Here is a 19,795-nt window from a genome sequence, read left to right as displayed (position 1 = left end):
TATATTGATCCAGGCTTTAGAATGTGTAGTCAATGTAGTAAACTTTATAAAAATGCTGCCATTAAAGGCAAGATTTTCAAAAAACTGAGGATATGGGATTTGAGCACGTCTTTGTTTTACTACAGCATTTCAAGAAAGTACTCGAGAGCAATCGCTCTCTTGTGGTAATGTTTTGTCTCATATGTTTGAACTGTGATAGGAAATTTATATTCTTCTTAAAGAGGTAGATCACAAGTATCCTGAAAATTTTGTGAATGAAAATTTTTTGGGAAAACTGTCATACTTATGTGATATTTTTGAAAAGCTGAATGCTCTGAATCTCTCCCTGCAGAGAAGCAACATTCATCTTTTAAAGTAAATTGAGAAAATTTCAGCTTTTATAAAAAAAAAAATTAAAACTATGGAAAAGAAAAATAAATGAAGACAAGAAAAGAATGTTTCCCCTTGTGGCAACAGTTTTTGGCCTCCAGTGGAGTTGATTTCTCTCGAGGGATGAAATCTATTTTTGAAAAACATTTATCACAGCCTATCATCTGGTTTGAGAAATATTTTCAAAATGATAATGTCGATAAATTTGCATGTATTTAAGATCCACTTAATGCCAGTGCTCCATCTGCATTTACTGCTGCTTAAGGAGAGTATCTTATTGAGTTGTCTTGTGACAATACATTGAAAACAAAACTTAGCAGCATGGAATTAACTGAATTTTTGATGTCAGTAAAATATAAATATCCCTTCTGAGTGGTAAAGCTCAGATAATCTTAATTCCATTTGCAACTTCTTATTTGTGTGAAGCTGAGTTTGTTGCTGTGATAAAAACAAAGTTTTGCATGAAAATCAATGTGGAAAAGGAAATGGAATCAAACTGGACACAGCCACCTTCAAGATTTGAAAAAATGCAGTAATCAACGGACTTGCTTATGTTATCTTAAGATAACAAAAAATGTAATTGAACAAATTCAATTAATTATAATCAGTGGGATAAATAACAGTGAGTGATCGGTTAACGAACATAATCCATCCAAGACTTTGTTCACTATCCAAATTGTTCGTTAACTGATTATCGATTTACCATAGGTTTTTATGGGAATTTGATTAATTTGTTCTGGAGACCCCCAAAAATAAAAAATATATACTTTCTTACTACGTTTATTTATACGTAATAATAAAAATACATATATACATAGTCTTGCATTTTTATTAGTCATGTTTTTTCCATTTGTGCTGTCCAGTGCCGATTGCTTTTCTCTCTTCTTTAGGATTTTTCAGAAGTAATTAATAGCATTGTAATTGTAGAGATCACCAAGCCTATTAACCTCAACCTAGTTTGGATGCCATTCTAAGACCATTGTTCTGACATCCTCCCACTTCAAAAAAATGTTTAATAGTAGATATCGACATTAATTCTCTTTTTCAGAAAAAAACATATCTCGCCAAGTTTCTTGATAAACTTCATTCAAGAGTTCTTGGCGTTCTTCTGTTGTCAGATCAGTTTCAGGTTCTATTACAGGGGTGGCCAGACTCTTTAGAACTTGAGCCATATATTGAAAACAGAATTCGTTGAAGAGCCGCATATACATATATACATATTTTTCCACAGCAATTCATTTAAATATTTATAAAAAAAAACAACACTAGCTATTATTTCATTTTATATTATGTTTTATAATACAATATAATTTTTTTAATAATAAATAAATTATAATTGCCATATTAAGTAGCATAATCTAAATTTAAAAACCAAAAAATGCTAAAACGTTTCCTAGTTTCAATTGTCAATAAGGAAATATAAGTTTCAAAACTATTAACGTTATAGAAACTGTTATTCATTATATATTCATTTTTAATGTTGATTTGGATAAATAAGCATTATAATTATTTTTTTCTATTAATGTTTTTACATATTATGATATTTAATAAATATTACATTTATTTTTCAATAAATAATGTATAACGTTGCCATATTTTGACTTTTTTATTTCAAACAATATATTATTTATTTTATATTATCCAGGAATCATACATAAAAAATAATAAAAGCAAAATTAAAATAAAAACAAATTTGGTATAAATTTAAGTAAACAATACCTCACACAAAAAACCAAGAACAGTGCATTATCACATATAATTACGATTTTCACAAACGTTTTCGAACAAAAGTTCTTCATCAGGTGACAAAACGGACAATTTATAAAAAACGTTCGATGGAACAGATTTTCGAAAGAGCCGTGCGCAAGATTCGAAATGTTACTCGTGCGGATGTCGTCACCGCTGCGCATGGGTGGAAGTGGAAACTTTCCTGTAATGTCATCCGTCATATGTGAGCATTTGCCATGCGACGGATAACGATAACTCCTCTTTGCTGTTAGTACATTTTTTATCCCGGGCGGTTTTGTGTATGTGTACTGCCTCCATCCATCTCAAATGGTGTATAAGGGGTGTGGTGTGGATGATCCTGGCCTCGTCAAACCTTGGCTGAATATCCGGTTCCGTGGCGTAACGTGCCAAAGCGGTTGTACATCTTTGGTGACGGATGTCTGCTTTATGCTCTTTAATTCTCGCTATCAGCGATCTTTTAGTGGAGCCGATGTACCATAGTCTTCGTCACACCTGTGGTCTTTCAGCAGGATGGCATACACTCCAGGTAGCTTGTCTTGGTTGGGGGGATCTTTGGCATTCCGTAGCAGCTGATATATATTCGGGCATCTTTTATAGGTGATGCTGACTTGTTTCTTACCCAGTGTGAAAAGGTAGATACTAACACAGTAGAAAAGCTCCATGCAAGGCTGAAGAGGTTCTCCAACACTAAATTGGCTAAGAGGTCGGCAATAAGGAACATTGTAATGGACTCGCCTGACACACCCAGGCTATTCAGTTTCGCCAAAACGCATAAACAAGACCAGCAGATTCGCCCGGTAGTTGATAAAGTAAGAGCACCAACACATAAATTAGAGGAATTCACGCACCGTCTGATCGCTCCACACTTAGAAGACTACCAGTTCACCGTAACCAATAGTCAATGCCTCATAGAGCTCCTCAAGCAGATTGACACCCCCCCGCAATTTATTACGGTGCTCGACTTTAAGTCATTATATCCGTCGATCCTTCTACCACCAGCATTTTGTGCCATCCGAGATCTACTATTTAAAATAGTCGCTGATGCTAATCTCCACCAGCAAATATCAGAGATGGCCCACTTGCTATGCTACAACTCATTGTTTCAATTTAGAGGTACGGTCTACAAACAAGGAAGGGGTGTACCAATGGGGAGCCCGGTAGCAGGAGATTTGTGCGAGCTGGTAATACGGCAACTCAAAGAGAAAATCCTTCCTAACCACCTCCACAACATACAGCTCTATAATAGATACGTGGATGACATACTCATCTTGTGGAAGAGCAAGCCAGACATAGCGGCATTCGTCGACTCATTTAATAACAACAGCTACGGCGTAACTTTGGGCCTGGAACAGGTGAATGACACGCATGTTCATTTTCTTGATGTTAGTATCATGGTTAAAGGAACCTCCATCCTCACAGAAGTGTACAGGAAACCGCTTGCAGACCAATTGTACATCCCCATAGGCTCTTGTGACCCCATACCGTACAAACTAGCAGCATTCAACACCTTAGTCAAACGGGCGTACACCCATTCCGCAACAAGACACGCTCTGCAACAAGAGATTAACACGTTACGCAGTATTGCTCAAAACCATGGGTACTACAACCTTATAAGTAAATTAACCAAAAAATGGAGGAATTACCAACTGTCAACGCAAACCAACCAGCATGAGCAAGTAACAACAGAGCATAAAGACAACATTCCGCTCACCTACAATCCGTATTTAAGGAAGCTATATTTGGAGGTTGCCAAGAAGAAACAAGTCAGCATCACCTATAAAAGATGCCCGAATATATATCAGCTGCTACGGAATGCCAAAGATCCCCCCAACCAAGACAAGCTACCTGGAGTGTATTTATTTATTTATGAAAAGTGGGGGAACTCCTGGTATCACTCATAGGTACGACCAGGAGGGGAAAAGAAATGAAGGAAGAAGGAGAAATGCGAAGGATAGGGGATGAAAGTGGGGGCAGGAAGAGGGAGGAAGAGGTGGGATCCCACAGCGCACGCATCAGGACAACTGCCTGACAAGCGGTGGGGTGAACAAGCAAAGCAGTAAAACAGATAAGACAGTAGCATGTAGCGTAGCGAATAGTAGCATAACACTAGGATACAGAAAGTCACAATGGAAGTGAGAATCACAAGGAAACAGTTCCTGGGTACATGAAGAAACACTGTAGAAGAGAAGTCCACTCAATCAGGATATACACTGTTGTTTGCGGTGTGTAGACTGCTCGCTGGATTCAGTGCTGCCGTCGCTGAGAGAAAGTCTGCTAGCTTATAATAAATGTCCTTGTTTTCAAGGAAGACGTTAAAAGGACAGGGCCAGTTGAAGCCAGCATAGAGTACACTGCCTATAAGAGTGTCACGGTTCTGGTTGAACAGCGTACAGTCAAAGAGGAAGTGACTGCTGTCCTGGATGGAAGTGCCATCACACTGACAGATGTTGTCTTCTAGTATATGAAATCTTTTTAAGTATGCCTTGAAGTTGCCGTGACCAGTTAGCAACTGGGTCATAGCGAAAGAAGGAGAGAAGTGTCTCCACTGAAGGCGCTGGGTGATGTTAGGGATGAAGTTGTAAGTCGTCCTGCCGGTGATGCTGCTATCCCATTCCTGTTGCCATTGGTGGATTGCAAGCTGGAAGTTCCAGTACTTAATTTTAGAAGGTGGGATCTTGTCGTAGCTAGACGGGAGGGAGGAGGCTGCGGCGGATTTAGCGAGGCTGTCGGCGGCTTCGTTGCCTGCTACACCCGAGTGGCCACGTACCCATTTAAAATGTAACATTGTGGTTGTGCGTATTAGAGGCAAGATGACGGTGGATTCGAGGAACGTTATCGCCTCTGCGCCGGAGGCCAGTAATGTAGTGGATGGCAGTGATGCTATCGGTATAGACGATGATGGTTTTGTTACGGGGGAACCAATCAGTGAAAACGTAGTCAATTGCCTTAGTAATAGCAAGTATTTCCGCTTGGGGGACGGAACAATGAGGACCTAATTTGAAGGCAGACTTATGAGTGTCGCCGTTTTGATGGTTAATAAGAACAAACGCTGCCCCCACATTCTCGTTGTTCTTGGACCCATCGGTGTAGATGGAGATGTCACAGGTATCATCATGAGGAAGGGTGTAACTACTGATGGTAGAGTAGCCTACCGTCATATTAGAGTTAGCATCCTTCACCTCAATACCGTAAGATTTGATATCTTCCTTTACTTGCTCAGGGAGATCAGAAAGCATAGTATTAATCTTATTGGTGTTGCAGAGGTAGTTGCTGGTGCCTAATTTGTTAATGTTCCAGATCCTGGCTGCCATTTTGGCTTTAATGTGGACAGGAAGCAGACCAGCAATGACCAGAAGGGCAGAGGTCGGGGCCGTCCGGTAAGCCCTGCAGATCCTAAGAGCTGCAATGCGCTGGGCCTTAGAAAGCTTCCTTTGAATGTGAACCTTCTGTGCAGCCTCCGCCCAGATCGGAGCCGCATAGAGCAAAATAGGTTCAATTGCTCCTAGATAAATGTATTTGGCTGCTTTGTATCCAATGCCCCAGGTATTCTTAGTACCTGGAGTGTATGCCATCCCGCTGAAAGACCACAGGTGTGACGAAGACTATGGTACATCGGCTCCACTAAAAGATCGCTGATAGCGAGAATTAAAGAGCATAAAGCAGACATCCGTCACCAAAGATGTACAACCGCTTTGGCACGTTACGCCACGGAACCGGATATTCAGCCAAGGTTTGACGAGGCCAGGATCATCCACACCACACCCCTTATACACCATTTGAGATGGATGGAGGCAGTACACATACACAAAACCGCCCGGGATAAAAAATGTATTAACAGCAAAGAGGAGTTATCGTTATCCGTCGCATGGCAAATGCTCACATATGACGGATGACATTACAGGAAAATTTCCACTTCCGCCCATGCGCAGCGGTGACGACATCCGCACGAGTAACATTTCGAATCTTGCGCACGGCTCTTTCGAAAATCTGTTCCATCGAACGTTTTTTATAAATTGTCCGTTTTGTCACCTGATGAAGAACTTTTATGTTTGAAAACGTTTGTGAAAATTGTAATTATATGTGATAACACACTGTTCTTGGTTTTTTGTGTGAGGTATTGTTTATTCAGCGCGGTGTGCGATTGATGAGTAAATTTAAGTATCTTGCAGTGAGCCACAAGTTATACTAGAAAAAAGGCCGCATGTGGCTCAAGAGCCACAGTTTTGGCCACCGTGGTTCTATTATGTGCTCTTCAATGTTCTTTTGTTCTCAGATGTGATTTTTGTTACTCCTTAAGCTGCTTGAGTCTTCTTGATTATACAGTATCTTTAGTAGATTGAACTGTGACCTACTGTAGACCTGTATAAGCCATACTGCCCAGCAACATCAGATGTCTTCTGTGCACTCTCTCCTTTTGCTATTATACTCTCGCCTTTCAAAAAAAAAAAAAAAGGTGCAAAACATAATGAGTATTCACTCGACAGTCTTGCGAATACTATAAAAGAATTGTTTCTGTCAGAAAAATAAAAGGCTGGAATTACAAGGAAGAGTTTCAAAGTTTGCAGGAGTACTATCCGATCAGTACATACCGGGTTGAGTGTTGGTGTTGACGTTTCCCATGCTCCGAAAAGTTTGAGATTGTTGCCCGAAGACAAGGGAAGACCAATTGGTATTCATTATTTTACGTCATTTCTTCTTGTGTTTGTTTTTACTTTGTCTGAACATAACAAACACTTTTGCGAAAGATTTTTATCTGATTTGTTCATTAACCAATCATCCACTGTATGTGTTTTATTTATTTTTTTCTTTCTGTCCTAACTCTTTAAAAACGTATTGGCTATTTCGCTATTTCGCAAGTTGTACTTGTTAGAAAAAGATAAAGGTAAACTCAAGCTAAAGTTGTAATATACTTCTGATAAACAGCACTCGAGTTCAGCGTTAAAGTAAATTTTCTTTATATTGCAAGTATTTTCGACGAAGTTATGTTCGTTGTCCTTAGGCAAAAAGGAAAGAACAAATTTGAAAATTTGCTCTTTCCTTTTTGCTCTACCTTCGGAAGCGTCCCTCGGATGCACTCCGGAAACTTTTTGCGCTTAAGTTGTATGCATTTGGGAACTACTCTTTTAGCTCTGCACATTAATAGAAATTGTAGTTGGGTGTAGAGAGAGGGGTAATTGCCCCTCTCTCTGCAGTCTTGGCCTAGCTCGTTATGAGAGACAAGGAGCAAAAAAGTTTTCAACGCCCCGCTCACTATTTGCTACCCTCAGTTATACCTACGCTATGTAGACGACATCCTACTAGCATGGGAAAATTCGGAGGAAGAATTCATCTGGTTTATGCAGCAACTATCAAGCGTCTATTCCACCATCAAATTCACTTGGGAAAAGGAGCGGGATCAAACTATAACGTTTCTGGATATGCGGACACAGAAATCACTGGAAGGACCACAGTTTGCGGTATACCACAAGTCCAACATGATACCCGCACATCATACCAGCTGATGCCTTCCAACCATTGCGGTATATCAATGCCGCCATAGCAGCTCTCATCAGAAGGGCGATACTACTTCTTTCATCGCAAGACCTAATAAATGCTGAATTGGAGATCGTACGTAATGGCAGTACATCACGCTGGGTTCACAGGCACCAAATTTACGCATGTACTGCATAGAGTGAATGATTCCATCTACCCGTTCACTACGCTACACAACAAAAAAGAAATGTCAATAGTACAGTCAGCATTGCTGTATCTAGGAGCACGATCCATACTCATTAGCCATATATTCCGGCGGTACGGCTTTGTGCTTCCCTTAACCCCTCTATGCAGCTTACGCAGGAGCATATGTAACAACCAAGATAAAATCAGCGCATTAGAAAAGTCGGGGGTTTACGCAGTGCCACTAGAGAGGTACATAGGGGCAACAACAAGAATGCTCGCTTGCCGTATTGCGGAACACCAGGATGATATAAATAAAGGAAGACAAACAACAGAGTTGGCCAGAAAAGTTCTGCAGCAAGGTTACGTTCCGCTATGGTCAGAAACAGCGCTGCTCAAGAGCTGCAACAATAGAAAGATTACATTCATCTGGGAAGCGATCCTCACAATGACATCAGATGCATGCAACGTCCCCACCCTGGACTTGCCCGAAATATGGGTTACTCTGTACCAGTGCCTAAGCACCCAAACGTGCCGGCAGCCGCACACTTAGCACGTTTGCTCTTCAACGCATGCGCCGTCAGTCACGTCGATTTAAATCTCTTCCGAACTGGCGAAGTTACCGAATGCTAAAATTTATTTTTAAAAATTTGCCAATGAAATTCTTTTGTTTCTGCTTGGAACGCTCGGCACGTGCCACTTTTCAAATTTGTTCTTTCCTTTTTGCCTGAGGACGACGAACATAACTTCGTTGAAAGTACTTGCAGTATAAAGAAAATTTACTTTAACACTGAACTCAGTGCTGTTTATCAGAAGTATGTACTTGTTAGAATTTGACTTAGGGCTCCTTGGAAAAATCTGGATTTAGCAAGGGCACCAAGAATCAAAAAAGTTTGGGAACCACTGCTTCACAGCATATTAGATTTATAATAGTAATATAAGCTTTATAAGATCAGATAAGTAATACCAGTGCTCAATTCTTAGATATTGACATTTGTTTAACTAGGGCCGCATTGAAACTGGTGTCTATTACAAACACGGCTATTTATCATTATTTATTCCTGCAAACTTGGTTGACCTATTTCATGTAAGGTGGCTGCTTCCATGCTGTGACAAGATGCACCTTTACACATCAAACAAATTGTGAAGACCTAATACATAATTTAGCCCATGCCTACTCCAACTAACCCCTCTTATGCAACAACTCCAACAACCAAGGAGTTTCCAACAGATGTCAAACATGCAACCCTAATTCCAGATGCACAATGATAGAGTATGACCAGTATTTACATACCATATACAAAGAAATTGCTGACAATATGGATATCAATATGGATATCAATTTGGCATACAAGAGAGTTCCCACGGTGTATAAGTTACCGCAACAGAAAAGACAAGACCGATAAACGTAGGACCCCAGAGGCGTACAGTGTTCCTGTGAAGGATAAAAGATTCCAAAGATATATAGTATACATTGGGTCCACTAAGTGCTCTATACACAAAAAGTTGCAGGAACATTGTTACGACATTTCAATACAAGGCATACCACTGCCCTGTCCATTTATGCCACTGAAACAGATGTGCAAGTTGATCTACATAATGCCACCATTACTTAAGCAATCATTTCAAACCGATCCCATCAGGGGCGTAGAAGTCTTGGAAATATACAAGGCCAACCTGACTGGCAATTGTATTAACTTTAAAGATGGAAAAAGCATTTCATTTTCATGGCAATGCTTTTATGAAAAACCAGGAATTGCCGACATACAAAATAATAATAATTATTAATTTAATACGCTTTAGTTGTCGTGCATGCATTTTTCTGTCCGAGGACCCAACTTGAATCTATATATATTCATCCATCTTATATGTACAAATATTTTGTAGATACAATTAAAATATGTATTATTTTTTGCTTATTGAATAAAATTTAATATGATGAAATTATTTAATGTTAACAATATATTACCAAAATATTTTAAAAATTGCTAATATATTAGAATAAACATATATATATATAAAATATTTCAGAATATTTAATAAATGAAGATCTTATCTTTGAAACTTCTTGCATCTTTATTCTTCTTCTTTAATGCTGCCGAATGGCATTTACGACTTCATATTGATATATTCATATCTGTCTTGCACTGTGTGTAGAATTTGTTCTGTTGTCATGTGAAGTCAGGTGTTGATGTCTAGCCAGGCCATTTTCGGTCTGCCTAGACGTTTCTTGCCTTCAATCCTGCCCTCCAGGATGAGTGGCAGTAGATGGTATTTTTGGTGGTTCCTAGTGATGTGGTGTAGGTATTTGCATTTCCTGCTGATGATGGTTCTGATCAAGTCCCGGTCCGTGTGCAGCATCTTTATTAATTTCTAAAAATTTCAATTTTTTATAATGATCAATTTATTTGAAACCAAGCTTGAATTATATTGGTAATTAAACAATAAACTGTCAGAATTGAAGTTGGCTAATTAATTAAGATATTACATAATTTCACAATTTAGACCAAAGATTGGCAGTTATGCTGCCATTTTATATTAAATTTAATAATTAAAAATTTAATTAGACTATTATGGAAGAAATCATTGATTTGAAACGGGACTCAAACTGTTAGTTAATCTGGCTCCATCACTTTATTATTTGTCGTCTTTAATAGACTAATACAATTTACACTAATGTTAAAGTTTTATTCAGATATAAACATCTAATAATCTAATTTTTAGTTCAGCAACAAATGATTATTGGATTATGTCTGGCTGTAATAATGTTAATAATTACTAAGTAATTCGGGCTAGAGGTAGGCGTTAAGCATTATCTCTTGACGAATTTAATACACTAATACCTCAGTTTTTGTTGACTTCAGTTATTGTCAGTTTCGATTTTCGTCGATTTTTTTTTTCCATGAAAAATTTCTCTGTTTTCATTGGTTGCCTTGGATTTTGTCAGTGTGTACGTGTGACATCACTGCTAATTTTGCGAAACCATGCATTTTTTTGCTCAGTGTAGCATTCTTTCCCCTTGTGTGAGTATTACCCCCATCTAGCCAAACAATGGGCGTATTCAAAATCTCAACAAGCATACGGCACCTCTGTTCAAAATCTCAGATGACTTCTGGTTGCTGCCAGCATGCTTCCAGCAAACTGCAAGTCTTTTTCTGTGCTCAATATGCCAGCAAACAAGATGGCAGCCACCATGAGGCTTGTAAGAGCCTTATTTTGTGTTGACAATATTTGTTAATGAATAAACCTTGAATAAATTAATATTTGGTTAGTACGTTAATAGAATATTTTAATATACTAGTATATTTATGTAAGACATCACATAGTTTTTTTAGTTGTTAAAGTGTAATATTAAGATTGATTTAATAATTTAAAACTCCTGTGGAAATTTAAAAAATCTTTATTCCTATTTCTCTTTTTGAAATATTCATTTTTCATCAAGCTATTGTCATTATATAAGTTCAAAAATAAATTTAACATAATGTGGAAGTCTACTTCATTCACCATTTTTATTGTTTTTCCTTTCCGAAATTCTCGGCAGTCGGCGTTTGTGTTCTGTAGAAAATGCTAGCAGTCGTGTCACTTCCGGCAGCATCTCACTGGATTGATGCCGAGATTTTGAATACACCCAATTCTATTGCTTTCCTTTCCTTATAGCTCCATCATGTGAAATGCCATGTTAAATATTCATTTATTCTTTACATTAATCTTTTATATTCATTTTATATTAATTTCTTATGGTTTTTAGTATTAAACTATATTCTCTATAAAATGTGTATTTTGTAGTGTCTAGAACAAATTAATTGGATTTACATTGATTCATATGGAAATAATTGCCTCGTTTTTTGTCAGTTTCGGATTTCGCTAATTGTTTCGGACAGATTATCGACGAAAACCGAGGTACACTGTAATTTAATTTAGAAGTTTCTGGAAGAAAAGAATCAGTCTGAAGCTGGACTTGAATGTCTTGCTGCCATGTGGACATGTTGCCAGTTACATGGTACATTTTAAAATGAAGTTATTACAAGAACTTTTGCAACAAAAAAAAATCAATATGTTACAATATTTTAATAAAATAAGCACTATAAAAAGAAGCCTAGTTTTATTGTGTATCCTTGCAAAAAAATGACCAAATTTCCATTGTCAATAAGTGTCTAATTTTATATATAAATTCAAACAAAAAATATAAATTTAAATTAGATAGTTTTTGTGCTGGTTATATACTTGATTTTATTATAGTCATATGTACTGTACAAGGAATATTGTTGTAGATAGTTAATTTAATATTTGAATATTATATTATATTTAACATTAAAAGCTATTTTTATTTATATTTCATTTATTTTAATCCAAGTTTACGGACGACCCGACCTTGGCTTTATGTAGCGACAGCGGTGGTTCGGTTTTCGAATTGAATTTCAAGTAAGAACGGTTTTATTTAATTTACATAATAAAATATTGGAAATAGATAAATCAATAAATGAAAGGTTTTATGATTGAATATTATTTGCAGTTTTCTAATTAGAGCTTTTTTATAATGAAATAAATAAATTAAGAAGTTAGTCAAACATTAATTTATCTTGATGCAAATATGAATTCATTAATTATCATAGAGCAGTTTTTATAATTTTAATATGCAAAATAATAATTCTATGCATTATTCATGTAGTAACTGTACTTTATATATATTAATATTTATCTAATGTTTTAAGGAGAGTAATGGGAGCAAGAACTTGTGATCCAAAATGCATCTTCTCTGGAAGGTAATTATTTTAATTATGAATAAAATGTAATGTGTGTATAAAATGAAGATGAAATTCATTTATTTCCAAACAATTATTTTTATTTTAAATTTTCAGTACAAACAAATAAAAAAAAATATTGTGTTTGTGGAAAGTGTCCTACATAACACACACTGGTTTGTAATGTTATGCCAGACCAAAGTTGTGGCATAACTACATTATGTGCTATTTGTGTATTTATCTGTCTTTCTGTATATTTCCTGACTGTGATGTGTGTTTAGTATAGCAGCCTTCTGTAGTGTGATGTATGTGCTGTTATGAAGCTCTAATGTTTCTAGACTTTTGAGTAATATATGTGGTATGACACCTGTGCAAGAAAGGGCCATTGGTTCAATAAGCACCTCATCCATTCTCCATGAAGCTTTATTTTGTGGCTCTGTGCATTTACTAATTTTTTTAATGTGTGTATGTTGTATGTTTGGTACAGCTGTGTCTGTGAGGTATATTATTTTGTTTTGTACGACAACGAATGTGATGTCTGGCTATTGTGTTAGATTTTGTCTGTGGTTATGGCATCTTATTAGTATATTTTGTGCATTTTTTCTATGACTTCCTGAAATGTATATTTATAGTATGGTTCCTAGGTGTGTAGTAGTTTGTGCACAAGCTTTTGATGTATCATATCTGCTATTTTATGTTGATGTAAGTAGTCTGTTTTTGTTAAAAGCTTTTAATTCCATGCTGTATAGTCTTGTGCATCATGGGACATTCCTACAAGTGTTGTCTTTTAAAATCACTTTCTGTAGTTTTTTGTATCTGACCTGGTATTTCTTGTATGACAATCACAAACTTGTCTGTCTCTCCAAAGAGGCACCCGTGAGTTGGCTGGAATTTTGATGCAATTCTGACTGATCTTTAGGGTTTCTACCAAGGAGTTACTTCCAAGTGCAAGATTAGCAAATGGTGTCTGTACATTTTGTGTATTGTGTTAGATTTACATCAGTGATTGCATAGGTTTAATGCTATATTGCTTTTGACTGCAAAAGTTACAACTTTTTGTAATTGTAATATTTCTTATTTGCTGTAGGAAAACTCTTGCAGTGTCTATATTTCTTTGTAGTGAAGGTTTACTATATTTGTGAAGCCTCATCCACATCTCTATGAGGAATGGTCAGCCTTTCTGTAGATAATTTAGAGTGGCATTTCTTATGTTTTGTTAACATTGTGTTTTTCTTTGAGTTCTCTAATTTTGTGTTTCCAATGTATAACTTCAAATGAATACATCAATACTGGGATGATGTGTGTTGTTTGTTTTAAATGTGTGTTTGCATTCAGCTTTTTTGTTAGTATTGATTGTTATTATTAAGTTTATTGTTTTGTTTTTAAGTATTTAAGTATTTAAGTTTATTTTGTTATATTGTCAAGTTAGAAATCAATTTGCTGATTAAATAATTTATTTTTAAAAGTGTTAAATAGTCTAATGTGAAAATAATTAAAAGCTTTGAGATACAAAAAATATTATATACTTATAAACAATAAATGTATGTGTATGCATTTACAACAAATGCTAAAAGGCAGGTTCAATAGAAAACCAGAAAAATTTCACTAAAATTCAGGAAGATGAGAGATGATATAATTTTGACATCGAGTGAGAGGTAACAATAATCATGACTGGCAACACTGTTGACACACGATAACATAAGACAATGGACTAAGAAAATGGTGGCAGAAGTGCACAAAGGAAGAGCAGCGCAGTCTAGTCCAATTTTTGACAAGTTTTACCCAGATGTACGAGTTGAGGTTAGGTTAAAAAACTTAGTTCTACGGAAGATTCTCCAGAGCATTCACTGTGGTCCCAGTAGTGAATAATCTTCCACAAAACTGTGACTGTTTTTTGAATCTAAACTCTACTCATACATCTGGGTGTGATTTATGTTGTTGTACAGTACTGTACAGTAATACCCCGAGTTACGTAACACGTGACTTACGTAAATTCGTAGTTACATAAAATGTAAATCTCAAAAACTGGAAAGAAATCTGAGTAGAGTAACATGTAATTATACAAAGAATTATTCTTTTCACACATTCATTCATTCTCTCTCTCTCTCTCTCTCTCTCTTTCCCTTTTGCACTGTACTGATGTATTACTGTATTGCTCTGCTAATCCTTTACTTTTGATCTAATTGTAAGCATGTATGCAAGTGTGCTAGGCACTCTTCCTCGTAAACAATTCTTTTATACAAAAAAATAATAAATAATATATGTACAGTACACATGTAATAATAAATACAGTATTGAGTTATTAATTACATAGTTACACTTAAGTAATTTACAAATTCGAGTTACGTGAAGGTCTCCGGTCCACATTACTTATGTAACTCGGTACCTGCATTGTGCCAATGATTCTAAATGCTTTTTTATCTTTGTTTGTCAAAAATTGGACCAAACTTCACTTCTCTTTCTTCATACATTCCTAGGAGGTGGTGCCATTTTCTTGGTCTGTTGTCTTATGTTCTCATGCATCAACAGTGTTGCCAGTCACAATTATTGTTAACTCTGGCTTGGAAGTTGTGCCTGTCATAATTACAATGGTTTTCTATTCTACATTACTGCACTGTTTATTTATTAAACTGCTTCTATTAAACAGAATGTTATATAAAATTGAAACTTTACTACAAAAATGACTACATCTCACATAATTTTACAAGTTAACAGAATTTTATATACTAACAACAGTTTGTGAACTTGCAAAAAACTTGTGTGTCGGTGACACATTAAGTTTTTTGCAAGTTCATGAGGAGGAGTTGTTAGTCGATTTTTAACAATTTCTTCCCAAAATTTCTCTTCAACAGCTTTAGGGTGTTCTGCACGTCTTATATTTAGGAGCATCTTCCCCATACATAATACAAGTATTTTTTACTGTTTGTATAGTGTTATATCTTTTATGAAACTTAAAAAGCATATGTAATATGCCCGATAATCCTTTCATTCACAGACGTTTTGATTTCTTTTTACGCAAACAAAATGCAAGGTAAAGTTTTAAAATAAGCTTCTAAACTAAGATTATAATTTCACATTAGCAGTAATATGTCAAATTTCACAACTATCGTAATTAAACTATATATTTATATTGGAAATTGCCCTCGGAACGAAAATAGTAAATTCATCAATACCTTATTTGCCGAGAAAAATATATCTATGTAAAATAAAGACACCCATTAAAGCCATGTTAATTAAAACTTCTTTCACACACATAATGGGATCATTGCAATTCGTCAAATCCTACATTAAGCAAGGAATACTTGTATTTCATTTGAATGTAAACTGGAAATGATTGAATTTTTTAGATTGAGAATTAAAGGGACTTTTTTGTAAATTCTATTTAGTTTAAATTAACTAATACATTTGGTATAAAATTTTATAATAATTATTTGATGTAATCATCGTGTAATTGTCGTCTGTTGTTATTAGTCGAGGCGAAGTTTGTGCATTCGAGCCCCTGAGACTGAGTCCGGAGTTTCGAAATCATCCTAGTCAAGAAGTCTGTCTCGTTGCTTTGGGAACAGTCACCAAGGTAAAAATGCGATAAATTTTTAAAAAATTCGATAAAATTGTAAGCAATAAATAAAAAGACACCTTGTGAATCCAGAAAATGTTTAATACTTTAAAAAACATTTCTGACCCAGAATTAATGAGTCTTCCTCAGTTAGAAAAAAGAAATTAACAGAATTGAACACACAAACATTCAAGAATAAATAGTATATATATATAAATTTAAATACAAACTGTAACCAATTAGAAAATAACATATATAATAACAAAAAGAATGCAAAAAATAAAGTAAAAATAATTAAATACAATATGATAAATAAATTAAGTAAATGTAAGTGAGAATCAATATTTGGGTGGTCGACAGTGTCGGCATCCCCATAATTCGTGCAGTGCCATCTACTGTAGACTGTAAATTTCTAAAGCCTGTAAGTATTTGAGGGTAAAATGGTTTCTGGATGATCTAATGAGTTTGACTTTCTCCCATGTAACTTGTACCTGCTGTATGTTCACGTAAGATGCCAAGAAGATATTGCCCAAATCTTTGTTGGCTGTATATCGACGTTCTTTAATTCTGTGCTTGTGGTGACGCACAGAATTAAAGAATCCCTACGTAGAGAAGCTTTTTGTCAAACCACTGGTCTTTGAGTGGGGTGGTATAAACTCCTGACATGCTGGAACAGAAGCCCTTGGTTTTGTCATTATGGAGAAAGCTAAAAAATGGTGTATTGTGTTCATAGACTAATTTTATTTTACTAATGGTGTGATTACCTTACTCACCATATTGTATTTTATTTTATTGTTTTTACTCTATTTTACTTTTTGCATTCTTTTTGTTGTAATTATATATGTTAATTTTTTATTGGTTACAGTTTGTATTTAAATTTATATACTGTATTTACTCACATATAAGACAAGGTTTTTATTCATTTATCACAGTTTCAAATTCTTAGATAGTGCGAGTGAAAGATTCAAATTCCTATATGTATGAGTGAAAGATTCTTTGCATTTTTGCAAATAATTTTTGTGAACCGTGTATTTGCATTTCTACCAGGATGCTTACCCTGTTGTATTTAAAAATATAAGTATTTTATCTGGGTCATTTGAATTGTTCTTGTGTATTGTCAAGAGTAAAGATGAATAGCAAAGGAAAAGCAAGGCTTTTGAATTGAATTCCAGATTGAAATTCCAAAATCACACGGGTGCCCGATATAAGTTTTAATCCATTCTCACACAAAAACAGATGATTATTCAGAAATCAGAATTTGGAGAAACTCATAAGTTTAATCGACAGAGAGTAGATTTGACTGTTAAAACTTGGCAAAAAAAGGTTCCCCATTGTCCAGCTTTATATGAACAAATTATGTTGTCGATTTTACGAGATTTTTCCTTAAAGTTTAAAATGCCAGTAATTTTTGTGGGACAAAGTGTGCATTTATGTTTATTTCATATTTTACTTGTGATTAAACGAAATAAAATTAGAATTGTATTAATAAATCTAATTTTCTTTATTTTGATCTTTAAAGTTACATCTCATCCTGTATGCGAGATCGTCTTATACGCGAGTAAATACGGTATATATTATTTATTCTTGAATGTTTGTGTGTTCTATTCTGTTAATTTCTTTTTTCTAACTGAGGAAGACTCATTAATTCTGGGTCAGAAATGATTTTTAAAGTATTAAACACTTTCTGGATTCACAAGGTTTCTATTTATTCATATTTATAAGATAAACAATAGATTATATTAAAATTAATTCTTTTTAAACGAAATCCTTAAAATTCATGAAATCCATCACTAACTTGGTATCGTCGGGACCCGTAGGGTTCCAGATGAATGAATTTTCCAAATCACGCAGTAGTTAGGTTAGAACACACTTAACCCATCTCATCCTACCTCTAAAATATCCTACAAATTAGTACAAGTTGGTTAATAAAGATAAAAGAAACATTAAATGAAAATTCTTGTCAAATTATTGTACATTTTGTTGTTATTCTACAAGTACTATTGTATATTGCACGTAATATGATAATATCTTACAAAAAAAGGTAATTATTGTACAGTACATCTGGCAATGTCAAGCATTGCCAAATGGTAGTGGCAGGTTCGTGTGGCAGCCCGAGAAATTTAAAATACACTAATTGAAATTAGTGACGGTCAACCCATATTAATAAATATTGAATGAAAAATTACCGATACACGTAACGAGGTAATAAAAATATGGAACAGTTTTACGTAAGTTTTAAAATTTTAATGCAGATTTGTAAATTTAATGTATATCCAACAGTGCTTTATTTTTTGCTTAATAATCTTATTTTTCTTTATTATTATCATCATTATTATTATTGATGATTTGAAATTCAGTAAATTGAAACTATTTACCATTTATCAGTTTCTTGTGATTGATTTTTTCTTAAATATAAAAAAATTAAATATAAATTAAAAAGTATTCATTTGTACACAGCTTTTTAGGATCTTTAAAAGAAATGATTATCAAGTTATTTTAATCCTCTGGTTTTATCTTTGGCTATCTCGGGAAATAACACTTCAATATTCAGTTTCAAGAGATTAAAAATTCTACATTTCATTTTGCCAAAAGTTATATCAAGGTTTCTCTGTTGAACTAGAAATGGAATTTTGACTCTAGTTTGAGATCCCAGAGATAAGTCCCTGACAGACAGAAGTATTGGAATGATTATAAGAAGTTTGTATTAAAGCAGTTTGCAACATATTGTTTTCTAAAATTTTTCAAATCAAGGCTATGTTGTTTCTCATGCTGTTTCTGTTTTGTTTGAAAAAGAAGTTTTTATCAATAAATGAACTGTAATAATCGGTCGATCGGTTAACTATTGATTAGCAGTGGAATGACGATAAAATTTCTAACGATTTCGATTACCGAAAACTGCTAGATTCTTTAGATTCTCGATACCGATTCGGATCGATTATCCCGTCGAGACTATCGATCGGTTATAGCGGTTGTACGGTTTTGAAAAAATATTGTTTACAATTTCGTTGTATATTGTATTTTACACAGTTAGCATATTTACCATTAAAAGAGAGATGTCTTTGTGTTCCTATCTAAGAAAAATATTTATATACAAATTATATTTTAGTCATAGATATAATATTTATAATTCTGTACTTGTTCATTATCATTTACCTTTTTTAGTTTGTTGGACTACAAATTGAAAAAATTGTAGACCTATAAATTCCCACCGGCTTCCTTAATCTCGAACGAAGTTAGACAAACGAAAATCGAGACCGGATACGGAAAGCTTAGTGGAAAGAAGCCCCGATTAACTATGTATGAACTTCCAGTTTGCTTCACAAGCCATATTATTTCGATTTAAAAATTTTTCTTTGAAAGGAGTTAGATAGATGACCGGCACAACTCTATTGTTAAAGTAAAAGTATGATGTATGGAGGCAAGATACTACTCATTTGAGGTGGAAAACATATATTTTAAATTAAATTAATAAAAAATATGGATTAAAAATTGCAACCCAGCATTGTGACAATGTCACAATAAATAATTGCTTGTTAATTAAATCTTTTTCACTTACATTGTGTTAAATGTATTAAAATTTGAAGGAATTTTAATGAATATTTAATTGAGGCATCTCTCAAAAAATCTATCAGTTGCAATCTGTCATTTTGCCAGTCAACAATTGAAAAGAAAGAAGAAAATTTTGGTTGCTTTATTTTAGAAATCGGAGAAAAATTTTGAAAAA

General features: G+C 34.7%; 1 protein-coding gene across 3 annotated transcripts in view; it reads left to right on the top strand.

The window, feature by feature from the left end:
* Vps8 (vacuolar protein sorting 8) overlaps positions 1-19,795 on the top strand; it is a 104,280-nt gene that overhangs the window by 15,164 nt on the left and 69,321 nt on the right. For all 3 annotated transcript variants that reach the window (XM_067289278.1, XM_067289279.1, XM_067289280.1), the window contains 3 exons: positions 12,128-12,195; positions 12,486-12,536; positions 15,987-16,089. In XM_067289278.1, the coding sequence (XP_067145379.1) occupies positions 12,128-12,195; positions 12,486-12,536; positions 15,987-16,089 (222 nt within the window). The remainder of the gene's footprint in view (positions 1-12,127; positions 12,196-12,485; positions 12,537-15,986; positions 16,090-19,795) is intronic.

Source organism: Centruroides vittatus, unplaced genomic scaffold (genome assembly GCF_030686945.1).
Source record: "Centruroides vittatus isolate TY-2023 unplaced genomic scaffold, ASM3068694v2 contig_1343, whole genome shotgun sequence".
In the NCBI taxonomy this organism is placed as follows: Eukaryota; Metazoa; Arthropoda; class Arachnida; order Scorpiones; family Buthidae; genus Centruroides; species Centruroides vittatus.
Note: the sequence above shows the minus strand (reverse complement) of the source record. Positions and strands in the feature narration are given on the sequence as shown.